Genomic DNA, 22,377 nt, shown 5'->3' on the forward strand with positions numbered 1-22,377 from the left:
AAAAATGTGGATGTTCATATCAAAACCACACATGTTTATCTTCAAGGTAAGCAGGGTTTGTTCCTTCTTCCATATGCCAACAGAAGATAAAATAATAGAACTCTCTAATTTTCTTCCTGCTTGCTTACAAATGATGAAATAACACTTTTTTGTTATGTGGAAAGATCTGTTGATTTAAAATCTTAGAATGGTTTGGGTTGGGAGGGACCATGATGATCCAGTTCCAACCCCTCTGCCATGGGCAGAGACACCTTCCACTAGCCCAGGCTGCTCAGAGCTCCATCCAGCCTGGCCTTGAACATGTCCAGGGATGGGGCATCCGCAGCGTCTCTGGGCAATGTAGCAAATACATAAAGCTCCTTACTTATAAGGAGATTAATATAGTAATTAAAAGTGACGCTCTAAATTGTGTGTGGCTGACCTTTTCAATAGGTGTGTGGCACATCTAAGAATAAAACCTGCTAATTCATTTGCATGATAGAATGATAAATGCCAGTATACAGATGGTAATCCTGCTTGAGAAATGGTTTTCTTTTTCATCAGGAATTGCAATAGTCACTAAGTATATTACCAAGGGGTGGAAAGATGTCGAAGAAGCTTATAAACAGAAAGCAGTTTCTGCTGAGACTGAAAAACTCTTGAAGTATCTGGAAGCTGTGGAGAAAGTAAAACACACAAAAGATGAATTGGAAATTATTCATTTGATAGAGGAATATGGTCTAGTTAGAGAGCATCTCCTAACAAACCATCTGAAATCTAAAGAGGTACGTAAACTTCCTTAGTTGAATTCTCCATAAAAATATGAATTCTTCATAGAGTAATGCTATTCAGACTCTTAAGTCTAGATTTCTTTAAAACATAGTCCTTACACTGTTTTTCAAATTGTTTACCCAAATAGTTAATTTAAAATGATTAAGATCTCAATATAATTTGTATATTAATTTTAAAGTACACTTATTCAATGTACAGATGCCAGTTCTTGTACTTCGAAAATCTCATCTTTCTGCGTTTCCCTTCTCTTTCATCATAGGTCTGGAAGGCATTACTCAAGGAGATGCCTATATCTGTATTATTGAGAAATTTAGGAAAGCTGGCAGCAAATTCAGTGCTTGAACCACGAGGTTCAGAAGTGGCAATAGTATGTGAAAAACTGAGAAATGAGAAGCTGCTAAAAAAGGTAAGAACTTTATAATCAATGCCAGCCTTGGTAGATTTTAATTTTTATGTTTAGTTTATTCTGTTTTAAAACTGCAGTTTAATGCCTACAACTTTATTTTAAAACTTGGGTTTATAATTTCACATTTGATGCCCCACCTGCATTCTGAAACATTCTGATAAAATAGGTGTATTGGCAGGTATTGGATCTTTTCTTAAATGAGGTCTGTGTCAAACTTTGTGAATTGAGTTCATCAATTTCTTCTGAGTCTTAATTTTTAAGTGAGTCAAGAAGATAGCATAGCAGCTGAGGGAAAAAAACAAGGTGGTCAAGGAGACTTTCCTCTTTTTTGATTGTTTTATTGTCCATCAAGGTGGTAGGACAGTAAGAAGGAAAAGAGGGTTCCCCAAAGAGAGAATAAAATTTCGAGGGATTTAGTCATAGGTAGACAGGACAAGTGTCTTGAGCAGCAGTTTTGTGAGCTGGGAAGATTAAAATCAGGACACTTAAATTCTTCAGCACCAGAGCTGAATTGAGCACAACGAAAGTCCTTTTTTCCCTGTCGTACTGCAGTTGCTTTTCTCTGGTTTCTTCCTTAATCATACACAGGTACTGGAGAGGGGAGAGCAAAGATCATGGTGCAATGACTTGATGAAAGATAGACAATGGACAGGCATTCAGATTTACTGAGTTTTGATGCTGGCAGTGATTAAGGACTGAAACACCTTTTTCAGATAAAGATAAAAAAACGTTGATAACGTTATATAAATTAAGTTTATATATGGACAGCAAAAAAAAAAATTGTTTGAAGTGTTCTATAGCATGAGAAAAATGAATGCTCTGTTCCAAAATAATTTCTTGTCCAGTGTTACTTTGTCTTGTATAAAGCTAGTTTTAAGTTGGTTCTTTTCCTTGCTCTTCAGCTGGGCAGGGACTTTCTCTTACTGTAAGCCTGTGATGGAAAATAGCAGTAGACAATCATAGAGCTGCAAAATTTTACCAGTATTCTGGTGATGGTATTCCATTTGGTGTTAGAGGATTCTTGAGAGGGAGTGAGGTCTCCATTAGCAGTAACCCACAAGTATCCATGTATCCAACACCTCTATAAAAACTTAATGAACTCTTTAGATTTAACAAATTTAAAGCAACCATATACAAAACCTGAGATTTTTTTGTAGTAGGAACTTATTTTCACATTTAGTTTGTTACTTTTTTTTAAGGAGATTAAATTTGCATACCCTTATTTTTGATTTCTGTCTGTAGGGTAGAATACATCCCTTCCATATTTTGGTTGCATTAGAAACCTATAAAGCTGGACATGGACACAGAGGGAAGCTTTGGTGGCGTCCTGATGAAGACATTTTAGAAGCCTTAGATGCCTCATTTTACAAAGCTTTCAAGGTAATAATATGTAGTGGTTTAGGTTTGCCAATTTGTTTTCTGGCCAATGCACCAAAAAATGTAGTGGGTTTTAGTGCTGGCTAAAATCACCAGGGCACTTTCTCGTTTCTTGCTGTGAGATATGGATTAGGAGAAGGGCAAAACAGGCTTAAAACTTAAAAGGAATAATGAAACTTTATTAACAGGACTACAAGAATAAGAAATATCAGAATACAACCTGCAGAATACCTTTCCTCCCCCTAACCAATTCTTTCCTTTCCCAACTCACCACATAGAGACAAAACCTGGGATGGTAAAGCAGTACCAACTATACTTTAGTATATACTTTAGTATAGTCTTTCATCAGTTCTTGTAGGGAGAGGAGTTTTCTCTGGTCATGCCATGGAGACTTCTCCACAAGAAACAGTTTTCTCGTGGCTTTTCATTTCCACGAATAGCAGCCACCCAAGCAAAAATTCTGCATCATGACATCCCTCCCATTTCACAGTCTTCCTAGAGGTGTGTCCATGGGCCATGAACTCAAGGGGTAATATTTTAAGGATGAGTTACTCAAAGGCAAAGGTTCTCTTCATCTGTCTCTGTGATCATCTCTGGGAACAGAGGTTTTCTTCTCTCCCTGGGGGCAAAGGGTCTTCATCAGCTCTCATCTCTCTGTCTGCTCAAGTGTCTCATAGGGTCACAGCTACTCCAACATCTGCTTGGCTTCATCAGTGGATGCCTCTGCTCAGCTCTGTAGCTTGAATACTTTATCTCCCCATACTCTCATGAATTAAAGGGGATATTTCTGTATATCATTGTCCATATACATGGCCCTACCAAAAGAACATTTGAACCCCATTTGGCACCTCCTCATCCCTCTTCCATCTGAGGCTTGACTCCTTCTTTTACTGACCTTGATGTTTCGTGTTGTCTTTCTACGTGCCATTATTCCCTTTCCTCTCCCTGGAGAGAGGATTGAGGTTTGCAGGTCTCTGCTGTGTAGTGAAATGATTAAATCTCGTCCAGTGCCACAGCAGTCATGGATTTCAGGCTGCACTGGGTGCCTCCCTCGGCCTGGCAGCCACTGCAGGGTGGGGAGAGCTGGGGGGGCCTTGGCCTGGAGTTGTTGGTGCAGGCTGGAGGCTGGAGCTGGGGGAGTGGGGTGGGAGCGGGGTTTGTGTCGGTGAAATGTCAGCAGCTTTGGCCCAGCCTCAGGCTGGGGCCTGCAGCCTCTGCCCCCTGCCTGGGAGCTGCTGGGGTCCAGTCTGGCCCTTGCACAGGCCGTGGGGGAGCAGGGCTGGCCTCAGCACAGCTCCACTCCCTTCTGGGTCTGGAAGCAGAGGGCCAGCTCCCAGGCTTGTGGTTTTTAAAATTTGGATCATCACAAAGGTGGATCTAAATTTCTAATTTCTAATTTCTAAATGGTGCAAAATATTGTTAGTTCTAAGAGCTAGCCAGCTACTGGCTTGTCTCAGGCACAGAGGAAGCTCCCAGCAGCTTCTCTCAAAGAAATCACTTCCGTGGGTGGTTCTTACTTCTTTCCCTAAATGTCAATTAATGTCAAACTACCACATGATAGTTCTCTGATTTGTTAAGCTTTTTAAGAGTTCTGTGTTTTGTGAAATCTTATCAAGAACTGGTCTTGGGGTAGGTAACAATTCTGAAACTTTAGCAACAGAAGAAATTTAATATATAAATTATGTTTACCTGTTATATTTTCATCTTTTATTCTTTCAGACATTGGAACCAACAGGAAAACGCTTTGTAATTGCAGTTGATGTCAGTGCATCAATGACACAAAAGGTCTTGGGCAGCGTGCTCAATGCCAGCACAGTTGCAGCAGTAATGTGTATGGTGAGGCTTTCAGTGTATTTTATTTATAACTGTTTTCAGCTTGCATTACTTTTTTGATGCAAAGGTGCTCTAAAGCCTGGTTAGAAATCAAGAAGAATCTTACATATAATATTTTTTGGGTACAGAAAGTGTGACCTTGTGCCTCATTGCTGAAAGCTACTAGCAACCATATTCAGAAACATCAGTTTGAAGAAGTTGGTTTCTGTTGTAAATCAAAGTCATCAGGTCAGCTTTTTCACTTATCTTAGCCATAATAAAATGACTTACTATAAGAAAAAAAAATATAGCTTTATCTTACACATTTTAATTTTTTCAGAAGCATTCATAGAAAAGTACAGATTAGATTAAGAAATGTTGGGATAATTCTTAGATGTCTATTTAGTTACCAATGTGGACTTTTTCTGCAATCACTTTCCCCTCAGTTTAATATTTTAAAGCTTCTTGTGCTGTATTCTTTTATTGCAGAGGAGTTGAACTTTTGTTGGCCCTTAAAAATAGTCAAGGTTTTATGTCAGAAGGGAGAGAAGAAAAATGGAAGTATCTTTAGTTACAGTAATTAGAGCAGTTGTTCAGCTTTTTTTGCGGTGTTTATTTGCAGTAATATTACAGAATATTTGAAGTGTAGAGTGAACCATTACTGTTTATGAGGAACCATGGTGACTTAAGTACAAAAGCATATATCATGCTGTGTGTTAGTAGGGAATGGCTCAGTTGAGACATGAAACTTCAGAGTAGTGTAACTGAATTATTTTTGTCTCCCTCTTTCACAGGTTGTAGCACGGACTGAGAAGGATTCCCAAATTGTTGCCTTTTCACACGAAATTGTCCCTTGTCCAGTGACAGCTGACATGACCTTGCCTCAAGTTTTAGTGAAAATGTATGAAGTATGTAAAAAAAAAAAAAAAAAAAAAGTCTCAGCAGTTACACTGTATCTTCATTGTAAAAAACTGTTTTTCTTTGTTTAATCTGTATCTCTCTAGTGCAAGATTGGATTTTTTTGTTGCATTTTATTTAGGGAAGGCCCAGAAAATGTTGTTATTTTATTTGCTGGATATTAGACACTGCAATTTAGAATGGTAGTGCTAGGTCACAATGAGTTGGCTTGAAAAGAATATTAAAAAAAAATTCAAACAAAAAAACCCTGGACAAACTTAGATAAAATGACCAAGTTTAACAAAAAAGCCTTTTTGCGTAGTAACACGATAAAACATGAAGCTTGCATCAAAAGTAATTTTTCCATGGATTTTTAATTTCTGTATTAATGTGTTCCCTGTATATTTATTTTTTTCTCTATAAGATTCCAGTGGGTACCACTGATTGTTCCCTTCCAATGATATGGGCTCAAAAAACTCAGACACCTGCTGATGTCTTCATTGTATTTACTGATAATGAGACCTTTGCTGGGAGTACTCCTCCTGCAATGGCCCTTACAGAGTACAGAGAGGTAAATATGCTTCTGACTGTTTATGGTTAATAAGTACTGTACAAAGTACCAGCTCTTTTGGAGGTTGGACTGATTGTGGCTTTCTTCACTAAATCCTTACGTATTGTTAAAACTTATAAATACTGCAGTTAGGCAGAATTAGTGCACATATTTGCACTGATTCTACATATTTAAAACCACAGAATTGCTAAAAGAAATTGTAATTGCCTGTCCTGCACAGTGTGCTGCAATGTCCGTGAAATTTTGTTAGTCAGGGACTGTATGAATTTCTACATCCTGTATATAATTGATTGAATAAGTTTTTATAGTTGTTACAGAATGGAGTTTGACTCTCAGAGAAAAATTCAACTTTGATGTCTGCAGTAGATGTCAAAAAGTTTCAATGAAGTAATGAAGACAAGTGTCTAGAGGATGAGGTGGCAGTATCTTGTGAAGAAAGCACATTGTGTTTTAAAGGGACTGCTCTAAGTTGTATAGCTTCATAATTTTACAGTAGATCAAAGAAAAATACCTTCTCCAAACACATTGCTGTTGGAAACCCTTATTTATTCAGCAAACAATCCTTTATGCTTTAAAGAAACTATTTTTAAACTCCCAAAAATAAGTTGGTCAGGCATGAGTGATGAACTTTATTATCATTACATAGTTTCCACCCAGTTGAAATGAGTACCAAAAATCTTTAATTTGGTTTCCTTTGTTGAGGTTAACTGCCATTCCAGTATTGACAGGCATCCTGCAGTTCCCATTCTGGCATTCCTCGCTTCTGTCAGCACAGCTCTTAAGACAGTGGCTTACACAAGCGAGATTTGGCCCTCTGGCATATTTAAGTTACTGCATATATGAACCTGTTTTACTCTATATGTGTTTTCTGATATTTTTTCTCTCCTTCTAGAAAATGGGTATTCCTGCTAAGCTGGTTGTTTGTGGAATGACCTCCCGTGGTTTTACGATTGCGGGCACGGATGACAGAGGCATGTTGGATATCTGTGGCTTCGATACAGGAGCTTTGGATGTCATTCGAAACTTCACTTTGGATTTGATTTAAGTTTTTCAGGCATCTGCTCTTCCCAGTGGGTCCATTGCTGGCAACAGACTTCACTCTGGGAACTCCCAGCCAAATATACTTTATTAGCTTATGGCATATTGTATACATATCAGAATGTTACAGGAGGTGGTGGCACTTCAAGTATTTCTGACTAGAGCTTCTCACTAAGGTGTTTGTAAGGTTGAACAGAACTTCAGTCTCATGCAAATCTAACAGATTCAGAGAAACCCAGCACTTGCATGTCTGGTCTCAAACTGTCAGTAGTAGCCAGTGATCCCCTGCCACTGGAGGTGGCAGCCACATGTCACCACTGTCATCCTGGGACCTGGCACCATACAGCAACACAGTGCACATTTGGATACTCATGGTAATGGCTGGCAGTGCAGTCACATCACCCTTCAGAGTCTTGCAGCACAGCTCGCAGCCCTGCTCCGTGCCCCTTCAGAATGGCATCTCCACTCCTCAGCCACCTTGTATCCAGCACACTCATTTTCCCAAGGCAGCTGGTTTCTTCCTATACACACACTCAAAACTCCAATTGGACTTAATTCCCTGACCAGCCTGTGCTCTATGTGAGGTGGAATGCCAAAGAGTGTCATCTCTTGTGTGATATCCACAGTAACTGTGCTCTGAGTCTATGGGCCAGCAACAGCCAGTCTGGATCTGTCCCAGGGGGTAAGCAGGACCCTCTGTTATGATGGGATGATGGCAGGACCACAGTGTACTTAACAAGCTCTTGGTCCCTGAGCTTCACCGAAGTCTTCCTGGCTAGGAACACATGAATTATCCCATCCCTGTTGTCCTCAAGCTCCACAGCACCCACTGCCTTGGCGAGAAGGGAGGCTTTGCCTGGGCCCAAGGAAGACACCATCACAGCAAACACTTTGTGTCAGCATGCTGGAACCTGCTCTTGCTCTTCACCAGTGCTGGAATTAGCCCAGACCCCAGCTTGGCCACATCCGGTTCCTCAAAGTAAGTGAAGAGGGCCACATTATTGTCCAGCTCCTCACAGACTTTGGAGTTCTTGTGCTACAGGTACCCCTGCTGCAGCAGCAGGCCCAGCACCTGCTGAGGACATACTGCCTTCATCAGCCACAGGAGCAGGGGGTTGTACTACAGGATGTCCAGCTCCTTGTCCCCCAGGACTTCAGCAGCAGCAGTGATCAGCAGTGCCAGAAAGCAGGTGGGTCACCTCCAGGGCCCTGAGCACCACCTCGGAGTCAAAGAGGGTGTAGGGCAAGCTGAGGAGCCCCAGAGGCCAGACTTTGGCCTTTTAGGATTCATTCAAGCCTGAATGAAAAGGGGTCCAGGAAGGCTGGACGTTCTTGAAGGATCTTAAAGATGCAGGAGCAGGCTGTCCCCATGCGCTGGAAGATGAGTCAGCGGGGAAGAAGACTGGCCTGGTTGAGCACGGAGTCACTAGAACTCAGGAAAAAAAGACCTTTAGGAAAAAAGGCGGGGTGTTCTTGAGGACTAGAAGTATGATAGATTATGCAGAAAGGTTAGAAAAGTGATACCTGAGCTAGAAATTAATTTGGCCACTGCCGTAATAGATAACAAAAAGTGTTATCTGTATTTTACAAATACATCAGCTACAAAAGGAGGGCCTAGGGGAGGATCTCCATCCTTTAAAGCACATGAGGGAAAGCATTGCCACAAAGGGTGAGAAAAATGCAGATGTACAAAGAAGGCATTCTTTGCCTCAGTCTTTAATAGTCAGACCAGTCCTTGGGAAGACAGAGACAGGAACAAAATGAAGTCCATGTAATTCAGGAGGGAACAGTGACCTACTGCTCCACTTAGATGTTCAAAAGTCCATGAGGTTGGATGGAATCCACCCAAGCCACTCTCCACAATTTATCATCAATCCTGGCTAACCAGGGAGGTCTCAAGATGACTGGAGATTGGCCACTGTGGCACCCATTGAGCAGAAGGGCCAGAATCAGGATCCAGAAAACCACGGGCCTGTCAGCCTGACCTTGATACCGGGGAAGGTTATGGAACAGATCATCTTGATCACACAAGCATATGCAGGACAGCGAGGGATCAGACCCAGCCAGCATGGCTTTATGAAAGGCAGGTTCTGCCTGATCAACCTGATCTTCTATGAATGGTGACCTCCTTAGTGGATGAGGTAAAAGCTGTGGTCTGCCTGGACTTCAGCAAGGCCTTGGACACTGTTTCTCACAGCATTCTCCTGGAGAAGCTAGGAGCCTATGGCTTGGACAGGTGCACTGTTTGCTGGGTGAAAAACTGGCTGGATGGCTGGTTCCAGAGAGTGGTGGTGACTGAGTAACATCCTGCTGCTGGCTGGTCACCAGTGGTGTTCTCTGGGGCTCACTGTTGGGGCCAGTCCTGCTGAGTACCTTTATGGCTGATCTGGACAACGGGATCAAGGGCACCCTCAGTCAGTTAGCAGATGACACCAGGTTGAGCCAAAGAGTTGATCTGCTGGATGGCAAGAAGGCTCTGCAGAGGGATCTGAACAGACTGGATCCATGGGGCAAATTGTGTGGGGTTCAACAAAGCCAAGTGCTGGGTCCTGCCTTTGGGTCACAACAAACCCATGTAATGCTTCAGGCTGAGGCAGACTGGCTGGAAAGCTGCCCAGTGGAAAAGTACCTGGGGATGCTGGTCAGAGTGGGTGAATAAGAGCTAGCTATGCCCAGGTGGGCAAGAAGGCCAAAGGGCATCCTGGCTTGGATCAGAAGGAGTGTCAACAGGACTAGGGAAGAGATTGTTCCTCTGTACTTGGCACTGCTGAGCCTTACCCTCAAATCCTGTTTGCAGCCAAGCATTGGAACAGGCTGCCCGGGGAAGTGGCAGAATCGTCATCACTGGAAGTGCTCCAAAACCATGTGGATCTCGTGGGACATGGCTCAGTGGTGGACCTGGCATTGTTGGGTAGATGATTGGACTCGATCTTAAGAGCTCTTTTCCAACCCTCATGATTTTGTGATTCATTACCTTTTTGTAAAGGGAAAACAAGAAAAGCAGATGAGGAATCTCTTGTACATTTTCTGTTGCACACAATTTAAAATAACAGTGAGAAGTTTGCTAAAAGTGGTTACAGGGTTACATAGTATATAACTTAATTTCATTTATAGTAGGTCATAAATACGGAGATATTTTTAATTTCCCCCATTGCTGTGGAATGCTTATTTGCAAGAATAAATTCATTAATTACTTTTAGCATGGGGCTGGAAACAAATGGGCTTAGAACTTTTAATAATGCAAATTTAAGAGCAACTTCATTGAGAGGGACTTTTCTTTGGGCTTTTTTAAATCTTTGTATTTTATTTGTTACTAATGTTCAATGGTTTCCATGATTACAGTTAAAATCTACAAATGAAGTTTTTTTCTGGTATGTATTGAGACCATGTGACTGTGATACAGTGTAAAAGTCACCCAGGGACATTTTATACTGATATAACTGAAAGTGCAAGACTTTATGCTAACCTTTTTCTCTCTGGATTATCATCTGGGTTTTCAGGAGGAAATAGCTCTAGCTAAATTGAGGGGCAGTTTCTGCACAGTACCATTTCAGAAGCACTAGTTTAAAATTAAAACACTTTCCAGGAAATTCTAAAAACTGTTTTTAGTAGAAAAGGACCTTGGAAATGACTAGGATGTCACATTCAGTCCTTGTCACGACTTCAAGAAGCATTAGCACACCTTCAGTGAGCAAGATCAACAAGTGCATGTTTGTCTTGGCCTGCTCACCAAAGCTGAGTGGGAATACCAGAAACAAAAAGTTACATTTTTTTTCCAAAAGTATGTATACAATGACGCAGAAACAAATCTTCCTAACAGGAGAGTATTTAATTTTTTTAAATCTTTTCGTAGATTAGTGTTACTTCTGTTTTCATAAATTAATTCAATATAACATATTTCAAAACTACCTCCAGTTTATAGTGACCAATTCTTAAAAACTTTAATGAACTGTACAGTTGTCTCCTTCATATTCACAAAATCTTGTTTAGGAAGTGATTGAAACTGGATTCTTTATTTTTAATTTTTTATTTTTAGTCTGATAGTAAGAGTGTGACAAGAAGACAGTGAATATTCTACCACTTTGGAACAGAAATTGATAGCAATTTGTGTGTATATGTATTTAATTGTGTGTTTTCTATATGTGTGTATGGGGGGAAGTTAAAAGATCTCTTTAGTAGATCAGTCTTAAAAGATTTAAAAGGTTTTTAGTGATGCTTTTAGGATTTCCTCTAAAACATATGTATTTCAGCCTCTTTTATGCTGACTGTTTTAAACAGTGAATTTGATGGTAATTTGAAAATAATTATGATTTATAAAAATATCATGTTTACCCATAATGGTAAATTACATGTAAGACCATATTTTTCTGCATAAAACCCAGGCTTTTAAATGTAAAATTGAAGTTCCTACTATACTTTTGGTACGTGTAACACTTTTCATTATGCCTCATTCCTATTGATTATAAATTCAAAGCTTGCATTCTGTAGCCAGGATATCTCTTTTGGTGCTAAAATAGGATGTTACATGTTAATGAGGGTATTCTGCTACTTACTCTCTCCCTTAATGCATAATCAATCCAGTGAGGGAAGCCTTTCCTGATATAAAATAGGGCTTAAAGAACTGCTGGGTAGAGTGTTGCCTTTCAGCCAACATGCGTGTAAGTCACTACTGAATTATCACTACTCTCACAAAACAGCTCTGACAGAATGCTTGGAGAACATAGGACTGCTACCAGCTCCTCAGGTGAGTTCTAGAACAAACCAAGTGCTCCTGCAAAAGCTAAGACATAGCACTTTTGGGTTTGTAAAAAGAAAATCAGCCATTTCTCACGAAAAATTGTGTATAATTTTTAGCGTCTAATCAAAACAACATGAATATGGGGAGTAAACTACTTTGCTCAATACATGTTAATAATTATTTCAAGTAAATGCACTGATGTTTTGGGGTTGGGTTTGGTAGTAATGCATTTTAAATGACGCAGAAGTCAAACATCTGATTAGGTGTTCTAAGCTAATGTCAAAAATAACTGATTGATGAGTATCTTTTGCAAGTACTTTTTCTTATTTGGAGTAGTATTTGTGAAGTAATAGGAAATATTTTGGACTAAATATAAAATGAAAACTTAAAACCGGTGTTTCAAGTAACTTTCAAGTAAATTTATTGCATATAAAAATTAAGAATAGTTACTAACAGATTGAGTGTATGGTTACAGTGGTGTTGCATCTTTGGAAGCACTCCAGAATGCAATTCCTTTAAATTGAGTGTGGAAGTAAGGATGAACTTTTCAGTAGGACTGATAGAAATTGTAGGTCCCTGTATCTGTTGGCACTGGGATAGCTGTGACCAATGCTTAAGAGTTAGTCATCCCTGCTGGGGTACAGAATATGCTCCTAAACATTTATGGCATTTCTGGACTAAAAACCTTGTCAGTGGTTTATGTGATGTAAAACCAGCACTTACAAGGCCACGTTGCCATCTGCTCCTCTTACACAGAGAGGGGAAACTGAAGTTGATGCTGACAGCTGTAATGTTAAAATATGTGGACCTTTGTTTCTGGGGGTCTGTTTTTGGTTTTGTTATTCTCTTTTAGTAAGGGGCATTGAAGAATGATGCTGCATATTCCTTCTCCATAGACTGGATCTTTTTTATCCGCCCATACACTGAATTTTAGGAGACAGCATGACTCATTTGCCATAACATGCATTTGTCCTCTTTCTAGTCCTTAGTTACTAAACTGGTAATTTCCAAAATCACATCTAGACTTGTAAAGAGGCAATAATAACTGTAATGCTTCAAAAATAATTTAAAAAGTGAGCTAAGACAAAATTGCTAAGCTTAAGCTTTACCCCTTAACAATTCTGGAGCATTAGACTATGGTGTTGAAGACTGTAATGTTCAGGCACTTTGTCTTTAAAGAAGAAGAAAAGCATGTTGTGCCTGGAAGCACAGCAGAAATGAAACATTCTTCTGTAAGGAATGAACATCAGAGGTCAGGTTTTTTCATGGAAGGGACACAGTCAACGATGTGGAGAGGGCAGGAGACTCAAGTTTTTTAAAATAATGCAGTGAGCACATCATCACTGTGTAATAAATTCAATAATGACATTAATAATTTTGCCAAGAAATAGAATTTCATGTCTGGAATTTTAGATCTGGATCAAGGAGTAGGAGATTTTAGGAGTTTGTAGTGTTAGATTGCAGTCCTCTGTGTTTCAAAAAAGAAGTCTAAGGGTAGGTGTAGTTCTGAGGTCAGCAGGGCCAGTCTAAATGCCCACTGTGTGAGGGCTGCTAATAACTGGCACTAAAATACCTTCCTGCTTTAACACCACTCTTAAACCTGTTCATAAGTCTTAAGGGGGTTTACGTTGTTCTTTTACATTGCTGTTGTTAACTGGTGCCCATAAATGGGTATGGCTTTAAAAGGCTGTTCAACAGTTCTTGGCTTAAAAACACACCAGCAGTTTGGGAAATGTGTTTTAATAATGTTGCTGTAGTGTAAAAACACTATTAAACTATTTGTCTGCATTTCAAATACTGCTTAACCCTGTCCCAATCTCACAGGCACCATAACAGAAGCTTTAGTTTTGGTTCCATTTGTTTCTTCTTCTTTTGCTGTACCCTTTTCTCTGTTAGTGTTGGGGTTTTTTCTCCTTTTCCATCTTGTCACCTCAGGCCTATACTTGAATCTTTTTTCACAAGCTCTCATCCATTCCTTTTTTAGTTTTTGCCTCTGTTCTTATGTCTTCTTGCTATCTTGCTTGTCTTGCTGTCACTGAGTATAGTTCCCTGCACCAGAACTGATGGCACAGTATTTACCATTTTAAGTGATTAATATTTTTTTCTGTTCTTTAATTATATAAATCTCTTACAAAACATCTAATTTGCTGTATCTGACAGATTTTTGGCAAAACTCTGTGTAAAAATCAGTGACAAAAGTATACTTTATTACAAAAAATCCAACATCTGCCTGTGAATGGCTTTATATGAAAACAGTAGCCTCTTAAAATTCACTTTTCAAATTGGCTTTCCAAATGTAAAGTTTTTTTCTAGAATTAGTTCAGTGATTTCAAAATTTTCATTCTTTTAAACAGTATCAAGCTGCTGTCATGCAGAATTAGGAAAACATTTAAATTAATATTCTGGACAAACAGGCAGCTTCTCTGCAGTATTGACAAGATAAAGTCTTCAAAGAATAGACTATAGAAGTAAACCTAAGTAAAGAATCATTTGTCTTCTGGTTTTAATCCTTTCCTTCAGTTTCTGTGAAATCCCACCATTTTCTAGGTTTATTTCGCTGTCTGCAGTGGTTTGGAGTGCTTAGATATGCTGTAAGCAGCTGTTCTAATGACTTTCTTGCTGGAATGGCAGAGATTTCATCTTACCATGACACAATGGAGTGTACAAATGGCTGAGCTAGAGTTCTGGGGAAAAGGTAAAACACTGACCAGGACACTGTTTTATGGATATGCTGCTCTGAGGGAAATCATAAAAGATTAGCTAATTTCAGCAGAAGGTATGGTGTCTTTAAATATGTGTGCTTGCATATCTGGATTTATGATTTTGATACTGTAAATCATGGCTTCTTTAGGTATTTCTATATTCTGAATTTAAGTTTAAATATATATATATATATGTGCATATATATATATATGGTATGATGAGAACTTTAACAAATACTTCATTAACAAATAGTGAATATGAATTGTTGTTTACCTAATGTTACCAACTTGAGACTTAAGCACAACTAGTTACAAATAAAATGTCTTTTCATTTTCCTGTAAAAGTGTAGTTCTACTTTTAAAAATAATTCTGTATTTAAAAAGCAACACATGGGCACATTCACAGCTCTGTGTGCTTCATTAAATAACTCAGTGTTTGTTTTTAGCTTCTGCTTCTTAGAAGCGTGGGATTTAAGATGGATGAGCAGGTATCCAGATTTTCTAGTGGATATATTTTAATATTTAGATCCCAGGACAAGCATATTTTAAGATAAACAGCTTTTTCCTGGAGACAATGCTGGGGGGAAGAAAAAAGGAAATTTTTAATTACTATTCTTGAGGTTCTTCATTTTGGTTGATTTTTTTTTTTTTTCCCCTAAAGTAGAACCACACTTTAACTGCCATATCATGTTTAATTAACTTAAGCATAACATGGCTTTGTACCATCCAGTAACAAAGGCACTGTCTTGCTGCTGCTTTCTGTGAAATTGTACACAGTGATGGGGAGCCTTAATGTGGTTAAAAAGAAATAAAATTAACCCTTTGGGTGCCTTAAGCTAGACACTATTTAATGATGGGGCACTCGCATCTGCAGGCATACTGCTTGTTTCAACAGCTGCAAGAGAATTTGCCTTAAGTGACAATGCCCTGGGATGTCCAGAACTTGGAACTCAGAGGGTTATTTCAGACTACTGGCTAAATAAACAAGCCTCTAAACAGGGAACAAAATGAAAAGGTGTTTGAAAAATTCCTTTGCATACTACTGTTATTATTTTTACATGATGGGTTTATCAGCTCTGGGGACAAAATTATTGTTAAGCTTCTGGTAAAAACATCACTGGCTGAAGAATTCTACACAGAGAAAAAGGATACTTGCTATTCTTATATGACTGTATGTGCAAAATAAATTGCTTTATTAAGTGTAAATTCAGAGAGAGATGCACATTTGTATGTTTACCTTGATGACTGTGTCTTAGCACCATACAGTAACCTGCAATACTTAAAATGAAACAAGGTCAGTGCGTTGAATTAGCTGATTACATATTAAAGATGTACCATGCAGACAACTGCATACTAAAGACTTTCTACAAATGATGCAGTTTACATTTAGTTCAAACCTGCATCACAAAAACAAAGCTGTCGAGTTTAAATTATACTCTTTTTGTCCTAGTTAGCTGAAATTAAAGATTGATGTTTTTTTCCCTTGAGGGGGAAAAAGTAGTTTAGGTACATGGAATACTGAAAGCAATGGAAATAATAGGAGTCTTAATTCACAAAAAGTGAGTAAAAAATTGACTAATGTTTTTATTCCAATATGTGAACCTTTAGTTGTGTAATGGTCCCTTTAACTGAAGGATGGAATATAATTTTCTACTTGCATATGAATTTCTTTAAAATAACCAAGAGTCTTGGCATTACCTGGTCTGGCTTTGGATGTACACTGTACAGAAAATATGGAATTTTAGTAATTTCTTTTAGACATATAACTGAAAGTTAAAATGGCTAGTAAACTGCATTCTGACTGTAGAATTTAAGTACTAAATAAACTCTATGCATATTAGACCCACTTCATTTGGTCTTATGTTTCATGCTATTGCTGGCTTGGTTGTACTGTAGTCTGCAGTGGCAGTTGAGTGCCCGTTCCCCCTGGAAGGACAATCCTGAATGACAATACAGACTGATACCTCACAGTGCAGAGTAAAGATGAAAGCTATCACTCTCTAAAGCTGCCAGAATCTTTATTCCCTTTTCTGTTCCACTGGACACATGATTTGGGAGCTGGGTTATCAGGCACTGGAATACAAGCAAGGCAGATGTGCACACAGCAATATGACTACAAACTGGGTTTGCTATACACTTTAATTTGACAAAGAATTATATTTAAAGAAACCATTAAATGAAACTGACAGTTTATTAAGACAAAGCTAGAAAATAAACTAATGTGCAGCAAAACCCACAGAATTCTTTTTGCAGAGCCTGGACTTCCCTGGAGCAGGTTGTAATAAAGAAATGACATTACTGGCTCACTAAGAGCCCCAAGAGTTACATAATGTTTGCTAATGACCATCTGGGTTGTGGGAAAGCTAAGGCAAAGACACCAAGTAACTTTCCAAGTCCATAAAATCTGTCAGAGTGATCCATAATTCAGAAAGCCATGGTTTGAGGGTGTTGAGTGCAGTTCCTGCCATTTGTCTGTGATCTTCTGAACTCATCTGAAATTGTTCATACAAAGGAAGACGAAGCTAAGAGATGGTTCTCAGTAATTTGCTTTCATTTGGCACTGATTAATTAAAGGAAGCAGTCTGCCTTCCTCGTGAAGCTTTTGAGTATCTGTTGCACCTCCAACACAAGTCCCATTGATAAACACTCTTGGGACCTATCAAGAAAACAAAAGTTGCATTAGTTACTTACTGGAAAAAGGTAAACATTAAAGAAAGCCCATGTGGGCTCCAGTACATACAATTATTGTATTCTTCTAGATGTATGTATAATGTTAGTGTACAACCTATACTTTTCTGTAATATTTACAGAGAAGGAAACTTCGTGTGCCACTCAAAAGTGGGATGAAGTCACTGTGTGGATGATTGTAATAAATTCCAATAATTGAGTAAATTGAGACTATATAAAATAAAATACAAGTGTTAAACATAATTGATTAAATATACAAATGAAAACGACTTTGATACTTCAATTATTTCAGTGGCATTATGTAAAAGATAATTCTGAGGAATAGCCAGAGAGGTTCTAGAACAAGAGATAGAAGCCTCCTGCAGTATTTAATTTAGAAGCTTGTATCCTAAATTTAACTGTCTCAAAACAACTAAGGACTTGCTATGGATATAACCCAAGAGTGATGTGTGTAGCCCAAGCTGTTCTTACATATAAGAGAATATACTCACTGTTCTGCCGCCAGTCATCTGCTCCAGAGCGTCTTGGAACTGCCTTCCGTTTGTATTTATGTCCAGTTCAACAGCTGTGTAATTGACATTCAAACCCTCAAACAGTTTTTTTGCCATTTTGCAGTATGGGCATGTTGTTTTAGAAAAAATCACCACACAGTTGTGTGAAATAATGTCCTGCATGCTCAAAAGAAAAAGTGAGTGAGCTTCAAGCCAGTGCACTTTGAACACTATTGGACAGTATCTTGGGTTGCAATGCAAGATGTAACAAAATTAATTATTCTATTACTATCTGTTAAAACCAGGTGGGGTACTAGTTTTTATCTCTTCCAGACCCATCCTTCATAACTTCAGGGGGATATCTTCTGTTAATGGGCCACTGAGTATCATTAGATGACTGATAAATTTACATCATCCCATTGTGAGATGTTCCACCCAGTGGGAGGAGCCAAAGATTCCTACCTGGACATACTTTGAGAATTGGAGCTGCAGTCAGCTGTTCTCCTCTGGGTTCCCAGAGGAAGACTGGACCCATCTACACCACCACTGTACCTACAGAGGAAAAACTACACCCTTCCACAGGATCATTGCTTCAACAGAACCACATCTGTCACTCAGGAGGACTGCAGCCAGCATTTAATCGGACTGCTACCAGCACCCAGACCAACAGGGTGTCAGACCGTATTCTGACTCTTTCAGTATTTGGGTTTTTTTGTTTGTTTTGTGGGGGGTTTTTTGTTGTATTTTGGGGGCTTTTTTGGTTGTTTTTTTTTTTTGGGCAGGTGCAGGGTTGGGGTTTTTTTGGTACTACTGCATTTTTATTTTAATTTTCCTAGTAAAGAACTCTTATTCCTATTTCCATATCTTTACCTGAGAGCCCCTTGATATGAAGATTACAATAATTTGGGGGGGGGGGGGGGGGAGGGATTTGCATTTTTCCATTTCAAGGGAGGTTCCTGCTTTCCTTAGGAGACACCTGTTTTTTCAAACCAAGACAGCCATGAAAGTAATACACAAGTTAGAAACCTGCTGTTAGAGCAGCAAACACAGAAAAATCTCTGCTGGCACCTTTGAAGGCAGGTTTGACTTGAACCTCGCTCCAAACTGAGCACAAGGATGGTGGAGTATGTGGTACAACTCTGCTTTGCAGTCTGCCCAACTCCGTGCATCCCCCTGAATTGTTTAGGGCAGTTTTCCCTGTCTTTTAAGGCACTTGGAGTGTACAAGCAGAGCGATCAAAAGCAAGCGAGTGGAAGATACAGCCTTATCACTTTATTGTAAATTCAAGGGAATTTCAGGCTATCATTTGTTATCGGTAAGTTTATAAAAAAAAAACCTAACCTCTTAAAATACTTTATTTGATATCAGTAATTTTACAAGGTTGTATCCCCAATGTCGATAGCAGCACTGAATTTGAGTAGAGGTCTAAAAAATAAACCATAAAATGAATGCAGCCTAGATCAGGCTCCAGGGCTGTGGATAAACAAAACTGCCAGCATGACTTGATAACCATAATAAACATAGGAACAGATTCAACAGGCAGAACTATTTACAGTATTTCTTTGTATAAATAAGAAAAGGTTTGAAGTAACTGGCTTTTAAAAATGCCGAAAATCAGTAAAAGCAAAATAAATAATGCTACCTGTATTTGATTCACAGCAGCATCACTGGACAGTCCTACAAAAGTGGTCTGGCTGTTCCCCATTCTAGAACTAAAAAGAAATGACAGTCAGATATTCGAGCTTTTCTTTGAAAGCCACATTGCCCTGTTTTGTTTCGGTATTTAAGTGAATTCTCCATGCAAGTTCACTTGAGCTGCAACACCTGCAGCCACCCAGCTTCTTGGGTGCCCCCAGGGAAGGGGCGCAGCGTGATGGGTGCCGCTGCCGAACAGCCCGGCGGTGCGATTACACGGGAAACGCTCCCTGACACACACACACACACACTCACACACTCGCACACACACTCGCACACACACACACACTCGCGCGCACACACACACACACACACTCACACACACACACACACACACTCGCACACACACACTCGCACACACACACACACTCGCGCGCACACACACACACACTCGCACACACACACACACAGCACACACACACACACTCGCACACACACACACACACACTCGCACACACACACACACACTCGTACACACACACACACACACTCACACACACACACACACTCACACACACACACTCACACACTCGCACACACACACACACACTCTCGCACACACACTCGCACACACACACACACACTCGCACACTCACACACACACACTCACACACACACACACACACACTCACACACACACACACACTCACACACTCGCACACACACACACACACTCTCGCACACACACTCGCGTGCGCACACACACACACTCACACACACACACACACACTCGCACACACACACACTCGCACACACACACACACACACTCACACACACATTCGCACACACACACACACGCACACACACACACACACACACACTCGCGCACACACACACACACACACTCTCGCACACACACACACACACTCGCACACACAGCACACACACACACACACTCGCACACACACACTCGCACACACTCGCACACACACACACTCGCACACACACACACACTCGCACACACACACACTCGCACACACACACTCACACACACACACTCGCACACACACACTCGCACACACACACTCGCACACACACACTCGCACACACACACACGCACACACACACTCGCACACACACACTCACACACACACACACTCACACACACACACACTCGCACACACACACTCACACACACACACACTCGCACACACACACACTCGCACACACACACTCACACACACACACTCGCACACACACACTCACACACACTCGCACACACACACACACACTCGCACACACACACACTCGCACACACACACACACACACTCGCACACACACACACACTCGCACACACACACTCACACACACACTCGCACACACACGCACACACACACACTCACACACACACTCGCACACACACACTCGCACACACACACTCGCACACACACTCGCACACACACACACACACTCGCACACACACACTCACACACACTCGCACACACACACACACACTCGCACACACACACACACACTCGCACACACACACACACACTCACACACACACTCGCACACACACACACGCACACACACACACACTCTCACACACACTCTCACACACACACACTCGCACACACACACACACTCTCACACACACTCGCACACACACACACAGCACACACACACACTCGCACACACACACACGCACACACACACTCGCACACACACACACACTTGCACACACACACAAACTCGCACACACACACACTCTCGCACACACACTCACACACACACACTTGCACACACACACACTCGCACACACACACACTCTCGCACACACACTCACACACACACACACTCGTACACACACACTCGCACACACACACACACTCACACACACACACACACACTTGCGCACACACACACACTCACACACACTCGCACACACACACTCGCACACACACTCGCACACACACACACTCGCACACACACACACTCACACACACACACACACTCACACACACTCGCACACACACACACACACACAGACACACACACACACACACACACACACTCACACACACACACACACACAGCACACACACACACTCGCACACACACACACACACACACACAGACACACACACTCGCACACACACACACACACACTCACACACACACACACACACACACACACAGCACACACACTCACACACACACACACGACTCCCGCGACACCGCCCGGCTGCGGCAGCAGCCACCGCGCTCCCTGCCCTGCCGGAGGCCCCGGCATCCCGCCCCTCTCCCGCTCCTTATCCTGATCCCGAACCCTGTCGCTCTCCCGATCCCGATCTCTGTCCTTTTCTCCATCCCGGTCCCGACCCTAATCCCAGTCGTGGTCCCGGTCCCGATCCCTGTTCTGGACCCTCTCCTTGTCCCGGTCCTGTCCCGATCCTGGTCCCAGTCCCTGTCCCCACTCTTATCCCAGTCCCGGTCCCGGTTTCTGTCCCGATACCGATCCCAGTCCCGATACCGATCCTTATCCCCGTGGCAATCCCAGTCCCGATCCAGTCCCTGTTCCAGACTGTGTACTTGTCCCGGTTCTGATCCCTATTTCTGTCTCTATCCGTATTCCGATCCCGATCCTTATATCTGTCCCAGTCCCATTCCCAGTTCCCATCCCTGTCCCGGTCCGGCGCCGGTCCAGGGCCCCGGCCCGCACTCACCGCCCCCCACAAGCCGCAGTCACCCGGCGCAGCGCCCCCCGCAGGGCCATAACTGCAGCAGGAAGGGGCGGTGCTCCCCTCAGTCCTCACGGCGGTCCGATCCCGGTCCTCGCAGGCCCCTGGACCACCTCCCGGGGCTGTCCGCCGCGCTGCCGGTGCGCCGGGAGCGGCGGCGGCGGCGCAGCGGCGGCAGGGGATGGGCAGCTTTCCCGGGACGGGGTCAGGAGAAGCGTTGAGAGGGGCTGGATTTCCCGGAGGCCCCCGGAGTCGTGGAGGGCCTCCTGGTGCGGGGGAAATGGGGAGATTTGGCTTCCTGCCCGGCCGACTTCCAGATGCGGGGGTTTCGGCGATGCCTTTGCTTTGTCTAGTGTAAAACTTCCTTTAAATATTCTCCGTCCCCGTTTCTGTTGCCTGTTCTTACTCACGTTTCTTTCCTGCCTTGCAGTTCTTCAGTCAGAAACTGACCTGTGAGACGGGAGCTTTGGGAACTGAGTAAATAACGTGTGGGTGTTATAAATTTGTA

General features: G+C 41.6%; 2 protein-coding genes across 11 annotated transcripts in view; one reads left to right on the plus strand and one right to left on the minus strand.

Annotated features, from left to right (window-relative positions):
- Window positions 1–11,359, plus strand: part of RO60 (Ro60, Y RNA binding protein) — a 19,985-nt gene extending 8,626 nt beyond the window's left edge. For 5 of the 9 annotated variants that reach the window (XM_086842846.1, XM_086842845.1, XM_086842844.1 and 2 more), the window contains exons 3-9: window positions 544–764; window positions 1,031–1,177; window positions 2,420–2,557; window positions 4,274–4,390; window positions 5,161–5,274; window positions 5,688–5,834; window positions 6,727–11,359. In XM_086842846.1, the coding sequence (XP_086698972.1) occupies window positions 544–764; window positions 1,031–1,177; window positions 2,420–2,557; window positions 4,274–4,390; window positions 5,161–5,274; window positions 5,688–5,834; window positions 6,727–6,879 (1,037 nt within the window). In that variant the 3' untranslated portion in view covers window positions 6,880–11,359. The remainder of the gene's footprint in view (window positions 1–543; window positions 765–1,030; window positions 1,178–2,419; window positions 2,558–4,273; window positions 4,391–5,160; window positions 5,275–5,687; window positions 5,835–6,726) is intronic. The other 4 variants (XR_015274128.1, XR_015274126.1, XR_015274127.1 and 1 more) reach the window with 1 other exon arrangement.
- A 4,954-nt stretch (window positions 11,360–16,313) lies between these two features.
- On the minus strand, window positions 16,314–21,980 carry GLRX2 (glutaredoxin 2). Of its 2 annotated transcripts, none has more exons than XM_023931862.2 (4): window positions 21,855–21,980; window positions 19,134–19,203; window positions 17,492–17,668; window positions 16,314–16,968 (listed from the first exon to the last, which is right to left on the minus strand). In XM_023931862.2, the coding sequence occupies exons 1-4, from the start codon at window positions 21,902–21,904 to the stop codon at window positions 16,849–16,851; spliced, it is 417 nt and encodes a 138-aa protein (XP_023787630.2). In that variant the 5' UTR covers window positions 21,905–21,980; the 3' UTR covers window positions 16,314–16,848. The 2 variants fall into 2 exon arrangements, with proteins under 2 accessions (XP_023787630.2, XP_023787631.2); XM_023931863.2 differs by lacking the exon at window positions 21,855–21,980 and adding an exon at window positions 21,662–21,686.
- Window positions 21,981–22,377: the final 397 nt, after the last annotated feature.

The sequence above is a fragment of the Cyanistes caeruleus genome, chromosome 9 (genome assembly GCF_971803275.1).
Source record: "Cyanistes caeruleus chromosome 9, bCyaCae1.hap1.1, whole genome shotgun sequence".
Classification (NCBI taxonomy): Eukaryota; Metazoa; Chordata; class Aves; order Passeriformes; family Paridae; genus Cyanistes; species Cyanistes caeruleus.